The sequence below is a fragment of the Ptychodera flava genome, chromosome 16, assembly GCF_041260155.1.
Source record: "Ptychodera flava strain L36383 chromosome 16, AS_Pfla_20210202, whole genome shotgun sequence".
In the NCBI taxonomy this organism is placed as follows: Eukaryota; Metazoa; Hemichordata; class Enteropneusta; family Ptychoderidae; genus Ptychodera; species Ptychodera flava.
In genome coordinates, this window is record NC_091943.1 from 22239159 (window position 1) to 22255945 (window position 16787).

Here is a 16787-nt window from a genome sequence, read left to right on the forward strand (position 1 = left end):
TTGTTTTTACATTTTGCGCCTCGTATGCTGGCCCATTGGTGGGGCAGCTACAGCGCTGTGCAGCTTTGGGACCACTTCGCAGCCAGAACTCACTTAGAACTCATTGACGTCATGAGGTCCATCCTCGAAAAGGCGTATAGCACATATTCCTGGCAAACACAGAAAGACATTAAGCTTCTTATTCCGTTGAGGCCCATGAAAGTTTCCGACACTTCCGACTTCTATTGGAGATGGCAAAACTTAGTTAGACCCCACAAACTGTATACCGTTATGCTATTGACTTATAAGCTTATGACCCATTCATTCAATGGTAATTCTGCTGCTTTGTACAACTAACGTAATAATGATCTATTGTAAATGTCTCTGCCGCTACCGAAAAGATCTGCCAATATCTGGCAATCAATGGATACCTAATTATATAATTTCATGTTATGTAACCCTCTTCCCCATTAATAAATCTGACAACTTTAAAGGAACTACGCTGGTACTAAACAGATGAACCGTATGCTAAATAGAAAGGCAAAGGTCAGTTAGTGAACAAAGGCGAGGCATTATTACTTTATTCCTTGGGTAAGTATTTTTAAGATCGTTTCATTAATCCGGTATTTTCATGCAGATTGGATTAAGATGTTGCTGTTGCTGCTGGTTTGTTCGACACTTTTAACTTCTGCAAGATCAAAAAAAGACCCGCCCGTTCCTCCATATCTTAATTGCTCAGATGACCATATAAATGATGCAACTGTTCCAAACCTTTTTCGGTTACAAGTCTTGCGAATGTTTCCCTCACAGAGATAAGGGCTAAGGTTTGGTTCAGAAATTTTATTTTCTCAACTATTTCATCACCCTTCCGATATTGAACTCCAGTTCAAGCCTCAAAGCGCACTCAGTGCGTAAGAATATCGTTACGTCACAATGTGGTGAATCCATATACTGCGTCGATTTGGAATCACGCGAATTTTATAGTTTTTTTACAGCTTTTTTTTAGGTGCGATAAACGAATTTTTAAAATTGCTGTAGCTCAAATACCAGGCAAACCAACCTGTATGCTTTTATTTGATCTGCTTGCCCCGGTAACTGACCTAAAAAAATGCTTGGCACCTCTCGTAAGGCATCGGCCACAGCAAATTTCTCGCGATATTATGCATTTGTTCATTGATGATCTTACCAAAGCGATTCCTGAGTCAGACGCAAGGCGAACATGAACAGTGTAATATGATTATATTATCGAATGAGGGTGATAATACATCTTCAAATACTAAAATCAAAGGGTGCATAAGGTTTGGTCGCTTGGCTGTTACGGGCATCAACCACAATTGGTCCTATCTCTCTATTGCCATTTGCATGAAAATAGTCAACAGCAAACATTCCCACTGGAAATAAATTTACAAGTATAATCACGGCCGCTCCACTCACTCAACAAAAGAGCGTGGTATGCAATTTAAATAACGATGACTGTGTGTCAGTGCGCTATTTAGACCAAGTCCCTACATGGTGGGTGGATCCTCTACTCTGTGATACCAAACACTGTCGAAGGTGATCTGACAGCTGAGTAATACAACGACATTCTTACTCAGGCTCCACTGCAAGGTGAGCTTATCCTTCATTCTCCCCTCCCCCTCCACCTATGTTAAAGTTAATCACGATTTTGAAGGTATTTGCAGAAACTTAAAATACCACCGTGAGAAATGTGTCCGGTGCTCTTTCAGTGCCGCGGCCTTGACATGTAGGTAGGGTCGAATTAGCTAACCTTTTGTAGAATGTTGAATACAATGCTAAAGAACTATCCCGTAAAGCACAGTCGCTCAACGTAAAAGTTTACTGTCCCGGTACCGTCTACCTGCCGTAAACACCCCCCCCTCCCAGCAGCCTGAGAGCTATTTAGCAAAACTGTGCAAGCAGTGAGGTCGACTATAGTGTACTGACGAACGGGTGACCGGTTAAGTCAAACATGATACACATTCTGAGTTGTTTCATGTTAACTTTCTTTGCAGGTAGATCTCGTACGTTGCCCTCTAAGATTGCCCACGGAATTACAAAATTAATGGATAGCCCAAAAATTAATCTTTCCGGCAATTTTATGGTCTGTGAAATCCACGAGCACCATGGTAACTGGGGTGGAAATGTAAACCCCTTTTCATGCTTAGATTTAGTACATAAAATAATGTCAACAACGGTAGCTACATGGTGGATTTCAGCCGGAGGTTTCGAGGCGACCGCCAAGCTGCAATTGGTAGTCTCAAGATTCTTGCAGTAGCTGTCAAAAGAAAGCGTGACGGGCACGGCGTTAAGGTCACTCCATAGCATCAGCAGCGACCGATTCCCGTATATCTTCTGTCACGCCGACTCTGAGTTAGTTTCTGTTATTACACTTCACAGGTGTCTTTTGAAAAACAAATAATTGCCGACGAGTTCCCATACCCTACGTCATCTCCAGTGTGAATCGATTCATTGTGCTTAGCCAATCTCAGTCATAAAGGTTTGGTATTGTACTACAAAAATAGTTATGTGACCAAGATAGCTGCCCCCCTAAAGTACAAAGCCAAAACACTGCTTTCACAAGGGCATTACAATATAACAACATCAAAATAGTTTGGAACATTAGTCGAATAATTAAAATATTAACGACATTACGTCATATTTGATATTTGCATAATTACCACCAGGACTATACATCTTCCTAAACAATTACGTAATCGAGCAAGCCCGGGGTTCCAGACATTTGTTACTGTAAACAGTACGGTTGTCACTGTTGGACTTGGAATCGCTTGTCCTGATGCTGTCGACTGCACGTCGCTTTTTTCCCTGCCAAATCATGCCATGGATGAACAAATAAACTGATATTCCTCCATGCTTAGGCAAATACAGCTATTAGAATGTGATCGTTTTGTTGGTATGGCAAACGAAGTATGCGTAGTATTCTGCGGGTTCCCCGGTGTTAGATACGATCTTTTTTTAACTATATCGCTTTTTTGCCTCCATGCAAAGGCCCGGTCTCTTTCTCTTTGTTCTTACATGCATGACAGCGATATAAACATTGAAAGTACTCTGCGCCTGTTCTATTTTTGATCATGGAGGTATCGATAGCACCTCCGTATAGTTCTGATATTATGGCGAGGTGTATTTGCGTTTTGTAGTGTGGCAGCTTCAACAGAAATACTGCAGCTTGTAAAATAACTCGGGGATGGACCTTGGGTGAAGGAATATTACAACCGTACGGCAGTTTTAAGGTAGAATGCGCCTCGGGGACAGAAATTCGGATTCTGAAATACAATTTTATCTATTATTCAAGGTGGCTAATTTTAAAGCTCATTGATGTCGGCCACTTTGAATTTTAAGTGGACATAGGGTAATTTGTTTCTGCTAGTACAAAATTTCGTACTCTCATGTCCTAGTCCCTGATTTTATTCCTGATTTGAAAAGGGAATGATTCAAAGTCTCCTTGAGGAAGGTTTAACGAAAGTTTAAGCCGTTTTATTTCGGGGCGCTTGTGTCTAATGCAACTTGCGACAATATACAAGCTTTGGCAACCGTATCGACAACACAACTACATGTAGTCAAGAACATGGCGTTTACGGTATGTGTAGCTTTAAGATAGTCATGAATTGCAATACGCAGCCTGCACACGAAAGGTACAGTCTACGTCACTTGGTATCATAAAATATCCACGAGAGTATCGGAGCAAGCTACGCCCTCTTTGATCGACACGTACGAAAATATCAGCTCCTGGTTTGCCTTCAACGCTTCTATAGTCCTCGTACATGATGGTTTTCGAGCCAGTAATTTTTTGCATTTATGGCTGAGGGTAGCCCACAGATACATTTGTCGCTAATTGAATTGTAAGGCACCATTTTTCAGCATCTTGGAAATGTATTACTGGGCAATGTGATACATTATATTACCATGCCCTGCCCGTCGCATTTTTATTGGTCGAGCTGAACCACGTGACTGACCACAAATACACGGTAATGGTTTGTTTACATGCCCGTGAATATGAATAATAAGATTAACAACTCAAACGTAAATCATAATCAATCTAAATTAAAATGGAGCACTTGTGGGCCAAGTTGAGATACTTTTTTCTGAAAACATCTCTGGATTTGCCAAATTTTTACAGAGCGTGTGACGTATTGCTCAGTTCTGGGGCCAAGTTGTCGTTCGCTTGGGAAATTGTCGCAAATTTTGACGGTTTTCTATGGTTCGTTGATAATATAATGTAAATAACAGACTCCGCCCTGACCAAAAACGTTTATTAAGGGCGCTCTCGAGGAAAGCCAAAATTAACGGACTCAGCAAGCCTCGCCCGCAAATTTTTGGCTTTCCTCTCGCCCTTGCCCATTAATGGTCAGCGCGTCGCCAGTTATTTCTATAATATATTTACGAACAGAAACATAAAGGCGAGTAATTTACCATCTGCCCCAGTTTATGGCGTGTACACTTCAGAAAAAAGCTTGTAACTCATATGAAGATATTCGATCGAGTGAGACACATTCAATGTGCACAAAATCTAATGACGTAAAGATTATCGGAAATTCAAAGTAGATTAGTGGAATCTACATGTTGCCAACGCAGTTTTTTTCAAAGGAATATTTCTCATCTAAGATGACAAGGAATCCCCCTTATACTATATATTTTGAAAAAGCAGATAATCTAAAGTTCAGTATGGAAGCAATAGTTTCTAGTACTCGAAGGATGAAGTGGGTGTATATTTCGGGTAAAAAAACTCAATTTTTGTATTAATGATCAAAATTAATTTAAGTCAAAAACTTGACACTATTTTCCGAAATGTAATATTTCACTTGACAGAAAAGTATTAGGTAGAAAAAAAGGACTATTTTATTTTGCATTATCTCTCCTCATTCTAAAAAGACATGGCTTGGTACTCGTACAATACGAGGAGAGTGACATCTGCATTCTGAAGTGGTTTGTGCAAACAGGTTCGACGGGTGGTTGTCTAGGGCTATCGTTTTTAAAGTGTCGAAGGGCGAGAGAATTGACTGAAGTTCAAGCTGAGTGTTCAGCTTTTCACCTTAGCCAGTATTTACATAGACTGTTGCAGTATTGTTTGTGAATTTCAGTCTAAAGTCAACTGTGGACAAGAGCAATAAACATTACACGTTGTGTTGACAGACTGAAACAGCTGGTGTTGCAACACGTTTCAGGAGTAGAATAATAACTTGCGCTTGAGTTCCAAAATAAAAATAAAGAACACAGTACACCGCCTAACGTTACTGTACGCTTCTTCCCTTTATGGGAGAACACAGAGTATTTTCTTCTAAAAATAGTGTACACTGATTCTCAATATTAGCAACATCGTGATTAATACTGGTAGCGTCTCTCCCATTGGCGTATTGAGGTTATCGATAAATACTTGTGTTCCCTAGACTATACCAAGTATATAAAACACATTTCATTTTTCTGTTCATGTTTGACTAAAAGTGTACCTTTCTTTACATATGCATTGATTGTAGCTTTATCAAATCTTGAACAATACCTTAACTGGCAATTAACGCTTAATCGGTGACCTTCTAGTACAAATATGTCCCTCATATCTCCCGCCGCAAAGGCGAAAAAACCTGACAGCGTTAAAGAGTAAACCTTGAGTTAAAAGCCCCAAAAGCCAGTAATGGAGTATGTTGCCAAGGAAACTGACAAACAGACCTTGGCAGAATACATATTTCATCAGACTTAACTTCAGGATGTTTTGCTTCAAATTGATTCTCAACTGTTCTACGAGGAAGGAACAATGGGTTTATTGTGACTTTTGCTGACGTCAAATTCAATGATCGAATCACTGAATGGCGACCACGTCACGTTCTAGTCGTGCTGTTGAGTCTTTACGACGCCCAAGTGATTTGATGTTGCCATCGTATGGCAATACCTGGTATGTAATGCCGTTGGGATCATGAAGTTAATGAATAGTTGGACACTGTTCAACGAGGCTATTTCAGATTGTCTGCTTCTCTTTTAAACTGAATATACTGTCCTCAGGAGAGCGAACAAAATAGATAAAGAATTTTTTATCACTTCAGATCTGCGACATCGAATTTGATCTGTCGCCACGCAAACGTATGCGTTGAGGATCTCTGGACTGTTTTCACCGGACTAATCTATAGAGAGCTTACGTTTTCGATTGTGATCGATAGCTTGTATTCCATCATCGGCATGATTGGTGCCTGGCTTCGAATGAATTTATTTCGTGGAATCTGACTATACGAAAATGCTGAGTAAGCAATTTCCGTACGCCCGGTCCAGTTTACAATGACATCACACACCGCCGTAGGATTTTAGAGATTCAGATACTGAAAAATCCTCAAGTGAAAACTATAAGTCATCCGCGTCACTTCCTTATAACAGCTTAATTAAAGTGATCTAATCGACAAGAAGCTAAAGCATACTTTTATGCAAAAAGGCACAACGGTTTCATTAGTGCAGTAAGCGCCTAGAAAGTGAAAGACTGAAACGTTCGCTCAAACTGTCCCAAATGAAACTTTCAACCATTTTCTTTTAAGATCAGGAATAAATATCAGTGTCAGATTTTGGTACTAAACACCGCCATCCTTTAGCTATCTCTGTGGGCAAATACAGTTTTCCCAGAGCTTTTAAATAAGCCTCCACAAGAGGTTGATCCGAAAAGAATTGCAAAAATTTCCAGTCAGGATATCATAGGATATCTGTCCCCGAGGCACATTCTTAAGACCAATGCATCCATTGTAGACCAAAGTACATGTGTTCGTTTTTGTCAAGTCAGCCTCTGACTGAGGCTCGGACAATTGTTTTACGTGACCCCAGGTGTTGCGCAGGCGCCAACTAAACGCAGTTTTAGACATTCTTCCCCTTCAGCAATCGATGCGCTTGTTGTCGAATACTTGACCCGGTTTCACGATTCAATACGGTGTTCGATGAAAAATAACCCTTGGCAGCAATTATTGAGGAGCTCAACAAGGGCTACTTGTGCTCAAACAACAACGACCGTGAAGTTAAATGCGTAAATCATCTCCTACTAACAGAAATTGAGGCGAGAAGTCGATTTTTCAGAGCGACGGTTATTATTCACGCGGCAGTTGAAGCCCCTATGTAATATGTAACGTTCTTTCATATGTGGATCTGTATACACGATATTTTAGTCATGAAAGTTCGGATATCCGAAAGTCAAGGACCATACGTTGTTTTGTTGCTGCCAATATAAATATTTGTAACAATTCTGTTTATTTCTTAGAGTTAAGAAGTTAACTGACAAGGCCTACCACGATGATGAAACTCCTTGTCGCAGTGGTCGCAGTTGTTATCTGCAGCGCAAGAGTCGACGCAGCTCTGAGGGTGAGACCAAATGTTTATCATATCATTTGACTCCAAAAACCGACTGTCACATGGAGGCGCCCTTGATATGCCTTATTTTCCCATGCCCCCATAGGCAGTGAAACGTTATCTTCTTATTTTTAGGACTTGCAAATAATACTGATCATATTAACTAAACAATGTGATGTCACAACGAGATTCTCGCCTTAATTTTCATACCTATCGCACAATTTATCAAATTTCATTTGATTCTTGGACAATTGTAACAGTATACAGAAACAGAGATCATCTGTAATACACTTGGCTTGCATTCAACTACTAAGCTTAACATCGCCAGTCGATCCGTAGAATCTGATCCAATAATCGGCAAGTCTGTTGTCCCTTTCAGGAAGAATGCACCTCGGGGATAGAATCTCTCACTTTTACAATATTCGGACTCTCTCACCTTTACAATATTCTTTTGGGCTACAACTTGTGAGGGGCTCATTTTGAAGCTTATATGAAGTAAAGAAAAGTTTTCATCGGCATAGTTTTGTGAATATCGGCAATTTTAATTTCCATAGAGATAACCGTGACACATAGATAGCAGCCATTTTGATTTCAAATATCGGTAAACATTTGGTAATTTGTTTCTCTAGTTCCAAACTTTGAACGTTGACCTTCTGTTTTTGAAAGAGAGTGGTAGAAAGTTTGCTTAAGGAAAGTTTGAGTAAAAGTTTTAGGCTTTCATTTCCGAGGCGCCAACTACCTTAATAAAATTTATACAAAATGGAACATTTTTCCTCTGGCAGTGCACTAATCACAACACGTCCCCGACGACAAGAGCTGTTGCGGCGCCAGGGGAGAGTCATGATGTATGTAATATGAATGTTTGCTAGCTAAAAGGCACCCCTACAGGTCACCGAAGCTTCGGAAGAATTTTGTACCGAACTCATTTGACCGCGATGAATCTGAACAACTTTTCTAGTCAAGGGTTGATGGCATATTCGAGAAACTGGTAAAGGTGGGCCCTCGTTGAATAATAACAAATATTTATTTCCAAGTTAAGACTTTGACTCGCTTGTCGAAACGTTGTGAGAATCTCCCAGGCAAAGACGCGATCTTGACCTACAACACGATTGAAAAGCACAATAGAGAATTGTTTACATATCAATCTGGAACGCAGTAGCTGTCATAATGCACATTAAATAATATATATTGTCTTTTCCAGATTTTGATTTTGATTATCAGATGTTTATAATTTTCAGACATCCTAGGTATTACTCTTACGTCATCACTGGCAATGAGATAGTCATTTTAGGCATTTGCTATAACATCACATGCATTCCATTGAACATATCAGGCGTTTCGAACAATGTTACAGGCAATTTACTATAGCTACTTGTGCAAGGTCTTGGTTGTTCACTTTAGGAATTCGCAATGCTTTATAGGCAGTTAATTAAATGTATAAATTATTTGCAACTTTACAGTATCGTTCCTAACAATAAAAGCCATCCGAAGGTCACTCTACGAAATAAGTATACGATCATTGGCGCCAAAGAATGTCTTTCTTTAGTACTGACTGTTAGATTTTCGATCCCTATTCCGACAAGAACAGGCAAATTTAGTACAAACGTGTTCTTGACCTTGGAATTGATTCTATTCATTCCTGTGACAGGCATGTACGTGGGCAGACGTGGATTACTGTGAAGACATGTTGACGAAGTACATCAAGGACCCTCGCAACTGGAATTTAGAAAAGAAAAGCGTTTTTTACTGCGATTTCGTAAAGGTATTATATGTTTTTCCTTTTGTTTGTCCTCTATTAATTATCAAAATATCAGGTTTTGTAGACGAACAACAACAACTTTTACACCTCTCTCCACTGTCCCATGTCCGAAACCTTTTGTACATGGGAAAGGATAATCTCAGGCGAAGCTGGTCTTGAATGATTTTCCAATACCTAGCTTCTTATAACACGATTGGAACTAATTTGGGATTATCGTATATTGTAGTAATGTTGGTTTAATCAGCAAATTTGAGCTCACCCACTTTACTTTTTTGCGATACACTTGTTTTTATGGATAATTTTGTAATATTGCAACTTTCAGCTATAGGGAACCTTTGATAAACCAAATAAGTTTTTATATATATATATATATATATATATATATATATGTGTGTGTGTGTGTATGTGTGTGTATGTATATATATACACACACACACATATATATATATATATATATATATATATATATATATATATATATATATATATATATATATATATATATATATATATCGAAGAATACAGATGTCCTTATGGGAAATTACACTGCTCGATGCTGAAAGCAGAGCGTTATAAAAACACTATTAAATTATTACTTTGTACTTGAAGTAATTTGTGTTATATATATATATATATATATATATATATATATATATATATATATATATATATATATATATATATATATATATATATATATGCTTGTTTGATATTCAGAGAATTAGTATCATCTCAAGTGAATTAACGAACAGTTCTTGTGCTTTTGTATATGCGTTGGGACGTTGTACACATCTTCCAGTCCACACTTCCATTAATAAATAATGGATGTTTAGTGTCTGTGATGCAAGGTTTTTCATTCAAATCTGCCGAATTCATTCGAAAGAAAGGTTGTGATTTTGTCTTGACGATGTTAACTCTCTCTCTCTCTCTCTCTCTCTCTCTCTCTCTCTCTCTCTCTCTCTCGTGCCATATTTTGACATTTTTTTTGGTTTCAGCTACGTCTCCTGTGCTTGAGAAGTATGAACTGCGATAGAGTGAGATCAACAGAAGAAATGCCGATCATCATCGACTCCTGGGCAGACACCATCGAGTCACGGCTCCAGGTCATGATCGACTATGATTTATGTTCTGAACAAACTAGAAGTAAGTCTATGCGTTGTTTGCGCAGAAAGTTACATGTTACCCAACGTTGACCTTGAACTTTTGCATTTAATTTTCAACGACACAGTGATAAAACATCAAAGAAATCGACACACCGAATCGTTTTCTGAGAACATAAGGATGAAGAATAACGAACGCAAAACACAAAGGGCTGTATCACCCCTATTTGTAACAATCGACCCTATTTGTAACAAAACTTATTTTTCAAAAAAACTTTGCCGTATTTGTTGAAATATTAATAAAATATGCATATGTGTATGTTTTGGGGCAATTTTCTTTTTTTTTCCTTGTCAAAACTCATTTTTACGAAACTGCTTTTGTTACAAATTGGGTTGACTGTTACAAATAGGGCTGACATGTCAACCCTATTTGTAACAATAACCCTATTTGAACAAAACCTAATTTTCAAAAAACCTGGCCGTATTTGATGAAATCTTGATGAAATATACATATTTATATGTTTGGGGCACTTTTCTTTTTTTTCCCTGCCGAAACTCATTTTTTTCCGAAAATGCTCGTTACGTTAAATTTCGTTGTGCAGGTTCCAAGGGATAAGAGGCCTACTCGTAAGATATAATCAAGTCGTAAAGATACATGCCAAAAGTTTGTTTCGGGGCAATTTTCACCAATTTCGGTAAAAAATGTTAAGGAATCTTGATTTCTGACCGAAATCTTACTAAACCTATATAGGGTTAACTTTTGTTACAAATTGGGTTGATTGTTACAAATAGGGGTGACGTGTCAACCCTATTTGTAACAATCAACCCTATTTGTAACAATCAACCCTGTTTGTAACAAAATTTAACCAATTTGTAACAAAACCTTGTTTTCAAAATAACTTGGCCGTATTTTATGAAATCTTGATGAAATATACATATTAGTATGTTTGGGGGCAATTTTCTTTTTTTTCTTGTCGAAACTCATTTTTTCCCGAAAATGCTCGTGAGATTATTAAATTTTGTTGTGCAGGTTCCTAGGGATGAGAGGCCTACTCGTAAGATATAATCAAGTCATGCAGATACATGCCAAAAGTCTGTTTCGGGGCAATTTTCACCAATTTCGGTCAAAAATGTTAAGGAATATTGTTTTCCGACCGAAATCTTATTAAACCTATATGGGGGTTAACTTTTGTTTTCAACAAATGCGGCATTTTTGAAAATTAAGTTTTGTTACAAATAGGGTTGATTGTTACAAATAGGGGTGATACAAGGGCGACCAGCAAGTAAAGGCTGAATCACCTCAAATGGATTAATGACAATAAAAATATGTAATACCAAGCCAATGTACTAGTATTACATGTTAGGTGAAGTGTTATTACATAGTGTTAGTACAATATATGGGGTCAAGTGTCATAACATATTTAGTCAAGTGCTATAATATACAGGATCAGTGTTACACTGTGATTTGGGCAAACTATTAGCGTAATACAAAGGCACCCGCGTCAGTCTGATCGATGATGGCGCTGCGACTGTGTCTTTGTATATCATACTTAAGTTGTATAATCTTGTCGTAACATTTTAGTTTCTCTCCGAGACAAACGCTCAAGTCAACAATTCAGTTTCACGCCTATACCCCGTGCTTCTGGTACTTGTCTTCTCTATCGCCTTTCGCTTGTCACAACAGTCTTTTGACTTGGCTGCTTTTTCGACGGCATTTTTGAATATCACCAGAGAATACTTCATATGTATGCACAAGGATTTTGAAAATTCAAATTGGCCTTGACGTCATTTTCCATGTTAATACTATCAACAGGAAATGTTATTTTGAGTTTCGCAAACAAATGATCTTAAAAATATTGTTCTCCTTGATTTATGTCCAAATCTAATGCTATGGGAGAGAAAACACCTTACATTTGTGTCTTGCTCTTCCGTAACACGCTCAGATCCAGTGTTCTATGTTTGGATGTACGATCTTCTTTTGCCTGTTTGAACATTGCATGTAGTACGAAAGTTGTCGTCCACGCTGTCTGTTCCACATGGCCATGCTAATGATGTTGTTCGTTTCTTCCTCCCGCCAGATCCTCAAGTTGTAGATTACGAAGACGACTGCGATGAGTATTACGTAAACAAGCGATGCATGGACGCCCTGGCCGAATATCTGATGAGCCGCTACTCCCTCACCTGCGTTGCCATGATGAAGGCTAACCCCTGCTTCTTTGGCGAGCGCGCGAGATGTGGCATACCCCAACCAATTCTTGGTGACCACCCCGGTAGTTTTGTCAACCCGTACACTGTCATCGCCGAAACGGGCCATTGCAAACTGATCTACGACGAATCGGACCCTAGGTTGGAAATGCAGGAGAACTGGAGAACGGCGAATTCTGTTGATTTCTTTACATACTTTTAAAGTTGTCCTGTATGTGGGGGAGTTAGTTGAATCATTTTCTCCGTACAGGCAATGAGGCACATGACCTCCGATTTACATATCTTTGCGCTCTTCTCCATTTCAGAAAATTACAGAGATTAATACTTCATCAGTATCAGCATTTCTTTCTGTACAAAAATAAAGGATAAAATTAAACAATGTTATAAACTGTCAGAACAGATAAACACGCACGCGCAGACAGACGTTCCTGCACAGAGACATATTACACAGATATATGTAAGCGATTTTGTAATTACAGTCATATTAGTATAATTGTAGTGTAATTAGTATAAGTTGAAATATGCTCGCGGAGACGAGGCCAAGGTTTTGGCACTTGTATGTTCCCTTTCCAAATCAAGCATGAAAATCAGAGGTTACCGTGCAAAATTTGGTACTAGAAAATCAAATTACCTAATAATTTAGTAATTAGGTATACCGACTCTTAGAATTCAATATGATCGCCATCGCTGTGTTAGCTCCACGGGGAAAAATTAAATTTTCGATTTTCACAAAATTTAACCGGTGAAAAGGTTCCCTATGAGTTTCCCAATGAGTCTCCATAGTGGCAGATCAAAGTTTATTGTGTATGTTTGACTTGACAGTCCGAAGATCTGTCCCTGAGGCGTATTCTAGACCTTAACCAACTGTACGTCACTTTCGTTTGATCCATTCGCCGTAAACCTGTATCGCGCATTGCATGGTTCATCGCGGTGCAGTGACAGGCAGGGGGGGGGGGGGGGGTGCATCGCTACCGAGGATTAAAGCTATAGCCTCAAATGTAACAGTCTAACTCTGTTGCTAACAACAGTGCCGCCCATCGTAAAATTGATATTGTAAACTGAGGGAGCCGAGACCAAACTGAAATAAGCTGTGATCAACTGGACGCAAAATGTTACAAGCCAGAAAACTATCCAATCACTGAATGCGCGGAAGTGATACTGGTCACTTATTTTTCAGAGAGTGAACGTTGGGGACGCACCTCCACCTATGGAAATGTTGCACACTATTATATTTTATTTGAGATCTTAACTAAATTACCATTAAAAATTTGTGTTTGGGTTAATATCCGTGTGTATAAATAATTTATCTTTCCACCTTAACATATATTACGTTTCGTTTAAAATATATTACAATTTAATATGTGACTGTCGCCTGTTCCAATTTTGCCACAGTTACCATGGAAAGAGAAAATCTAACCAATCACAGATTTTAAGCGGGTGGCCGCTTTTTTAATAATAACGCCCTCACATGGACATTTTGAATACCAAGGAATGCCCCTTTGACCATATATGGGCATATTTAGATCACAGGTGACTGTATAGCTTTAATTTCGTAACTATGGTATTCGGTTCTACATTTACCGGCTATTGTTTTGGCTATGTAGCAAATATATATTAGTCTGTGATGTGGCAATTTTAAACCTCTGTCGTATTTTTATCTTTGTTTGAAAATTATTTAATTCATTATTACCAGAGCGTGTGTATTATAATATATACTGAAAGCGTATCTGTTAGTTACTTCAAAAGTAGTAATCATTTCTCACGACAGATTATGTCAATAAAACTGAACAATGAAAACAATGTTCTTGAACTTATAAACCCTGGCTTGAGTCTTTTGTCTATTCCAACCTTCGCTTCGATGTTTATTGCGCTGTATGGAATTTTATAGTACTTGATAATAGTTCTCCTTTGTTATGAAGTCCGAACGTACGAAAATTGCCCAGGGGCGAGTCAAGATATTTTATTACAACCTGATATTTATATTACATGCGCTGGAAGTGTCCGAGTATAAGGTTTGTTCTAAATATTTTTATTATCTCTACCTATCTATCTATCTATCTATCTATCTATCTATCTATCTATCTATCTATCTATCTATCTATCTATCTATCATCTTTATTTAGGCTATCGGCCCACCGTGAAAATGAGGAAACCCACTAAAATTGTAACTAACATAAAAACTAAAGTTAGTATGGATGTGTTTCTCTTCTAGGGGAAGGAGGGCGCTGTTTTGACAATTTTCTCTTACTGGAAAACTCCAACCTGTAAAACAAAAAAAGCGATCATATGAAATAAGGTTTGGAAAAGGGATGAGTTCCTTTAGGAAAACTGAAAATAATTAACATAATTAAAAGGGATATTAGCTGTACCTTTTGGCCATTTTTCAGTTTGTTTTGTTCTGTGTATCAACTGCAGTTTTCTGTTCTACTTCCTACAGCACTCTAGAATAATTCTGTTTGGTAAACTAGTCTTGTATACATGTAAAGACCCTAATTATTATTATTATCCAAATGCATTCTACTCTGCATTGACTTGAATTTAATTTTAAACAATAACAATGCTGACACTACCCATATGGCTGTGTTCATGAGTTTAAAAACTGGACTTTTCATGACGGTTCATGGAGTAGAACAAGAAACTACTGAAGGGAGCCGTCATTATTTAAGGCCTGGGAGGAATATCATCGGAAACTCTAAAATTTCGAGTAACGCCCCCCCCCCCCTCTGCCAACCATGATGAATTTGAGTAACCGCCTCTCTAACTCAGAAATTTGACTGACCCCCCCTCTTAGAAAAGTTATACCGATACATGTATTTGTAAAATTTACATAAATGCAGCAATAAGTAAATACCTTTCAAATCCTGATGTACCCTGCTGCCAGATTATCATCGGTTATCTCATGTCGGTTGAAAGAGGTGAATCCAACCAAATTAAATGCAAAGTGACAAAAAATACAGACATAAAAGTATACGCAATAACCAGTATCCAACCATATAGTATTGTTAACTTTGATGGGTATCATGACAGGGTTTTCACAAGGATGTCTGGGCAGAATTCGAAAGTATTAGTACTGGGGGAGAACACGCGAGAGGCTGAGGGGGAAAGTGTCAGAGGGGGTTGTCCCCTATCTTGCGTGGAAAATTTTGAGAAATTGATGTGTGCAATGGTGCAGTCTGGTGCAATCCGAGAGGTGTTTTTAGTTTATTTTTTATTACGTAAACTGTTAGAACACCAAAAGGGGAGAGCACGAGAGGGGGTCCGTACTCTCCTTATCGAAAATTTTGAGAAATTGATGATCATAAAGTTGCAATCTGAGAGGTACATCAATTTATTTTGCACTCAGTAATATTGTTTGAAAATGACATTGAACATTGATATCTTTATTACATTTTTTGCGTGATCAGTGTTTGAGTCACAATATGCAACAACCAAACAAAGACAATACATTTTTGAAAAACAGTTCTCAGTTTGTCAGAGATTGAAGAAAAATGAATATGCAGGAATGGAAAATTTGTGACCTTCTTGTGTCATTTCTCCAGCTGCCAGCTTCTAATGAAAAGCCTGAATACGGTATGGTTAAATGTAAAATGGTTATTGAACTGAAGTTAATGAAAATATGTTTCTGTGATAATCAAGGATAAATTCACAACGGTTCACTTTTGTCCTAGCTCAGGTGAAGAATTTGAGAAATTGATGTATGCAATGGTGCAGTCTGGTGCAGTCTGAGATGTGTTTTCGATTTGGCTTTTAAGAGTAAAACTTGTAGAATACCCCAAGGGGAGAGCACGAGAGGGGATGTTCCCCTCTCGCATCGAAAATTTTGAGAAACTGATGTGTGGAATGGTGCAATCTGAGAGGCGTTTCAATTTATTTCTCACAAAATAATTGAGTAACCCCCTTCTTCCTCGTCACATTTTGAGCAACCTCCTTTAAGTTTTCATTTTTTTGAGTGACCCTCCCCCTTCACATTCCCCCGACCCTCCATGCCGTCAATAATGATGGCTCCCGTAGATACACAAAACAAAACCACAAAAAAACTATAGCGAAAAGTTACAGCTATAAATGGATAACCCAACACATACTTCATATTAATCAGAGAGTGTTTTGTTTTGAGTCCCCCTGGCACCTTTAAGTCCCCAAATCCCCAAAGTGCCCCAGTGCCCCTTGATATTTTCAAATCCCCGTCAATTCTCCCCCTCCAGAGGTGTTAATGTGAATGTAGCGTAAGTGTACATAAAACCCTGATGATGTATAGACTTACGGTGCTTCCAAAACCTTGAGTTGAAGTTACCGGAGGAAACGAAAATTGAACAACTGTAAATGATGGAGTTTTTGATACCATTTCCAGAACCTTTTCTCGGAATATCACGGTTGATTAAGCTTTTCAAATTGAATATTGTGGAACATCGCATGAAGGC

The 16787-nt window shown here is 38.4% G+C and overlaps 1 protein-coding gene across 3 annotated transcripts; it reads left to right on the forward strand.

The window, feature by feature from the left end:
• Positions 1 to 1431: 1431 nt before the first annotated feature.
• On the forward strand, positions 1432 to 14187 carry LOC139114315 (uncharacterized). 3 transcript variants are annotated; one of them, XM_070675943.1, is made up of 5 exons: positions 1432 to 1587; positions 7217 to 7317; positions 8954 to 9067; positions 10060 to 10207; positions 12243 to 14187. In XM_070675943.1, exons 2-5 carry the CDS (start codon positions 7249 to 7251, stop codon positions 12569 to 12571), a joined length of 660 nt encoding a protein of 219 aa, XP_070532044.1. In that variant the 5' UTR covers positions 1432 to 1587; positions 7217 to 7248; the 3' UTR covers positions 12572 to 14187. The 3 variants fall into 3 exon arrangements, with proteins under 3 accessions (XP_070532044.1, XP_070532046.1, XP_070532045.1); XM_070675944.1 differs by lacking the exon at positions 1432 to 1587 and adding an exon at positions 6869 to 6985; XM_070675945.1 differs by lacking the exon at positions 7217 to 7317 and having other exon boundaries at positions 1450 to 1587.
• The last annotated feature ends 2600 nt before the right edge of the window (positions 14188 to 16787 follow it).

What these genes read in the sequence shown, in the direction of transcription:
- LOC139114315 (XM_070675943.1), top strand. Translation starts at nt 7,249, where the DNA reads ATGATGAAACTCCTTGTCGCAGTGGTCGCAGTTGTTATCTGCAGCGCA. An exon ending in TTTACTGCGATTTCGTAAAG is followed by an intron (nt 9,068 to 10,059) that starts GTATTATATGTT and finishes TTTTGGTTTCAG; the next exon opens with CTACGTCTCCTGTGCTTGAG. An exon ending in ATGTTCTGAACAAACTAGAA is followed by an intron (nt 10,208 to 12,242) that starts GTAAGTCTATGC and finishes TCCTCCCGCCAG; the next exon opens with ATCCTCAAGTTGTAGATTAC.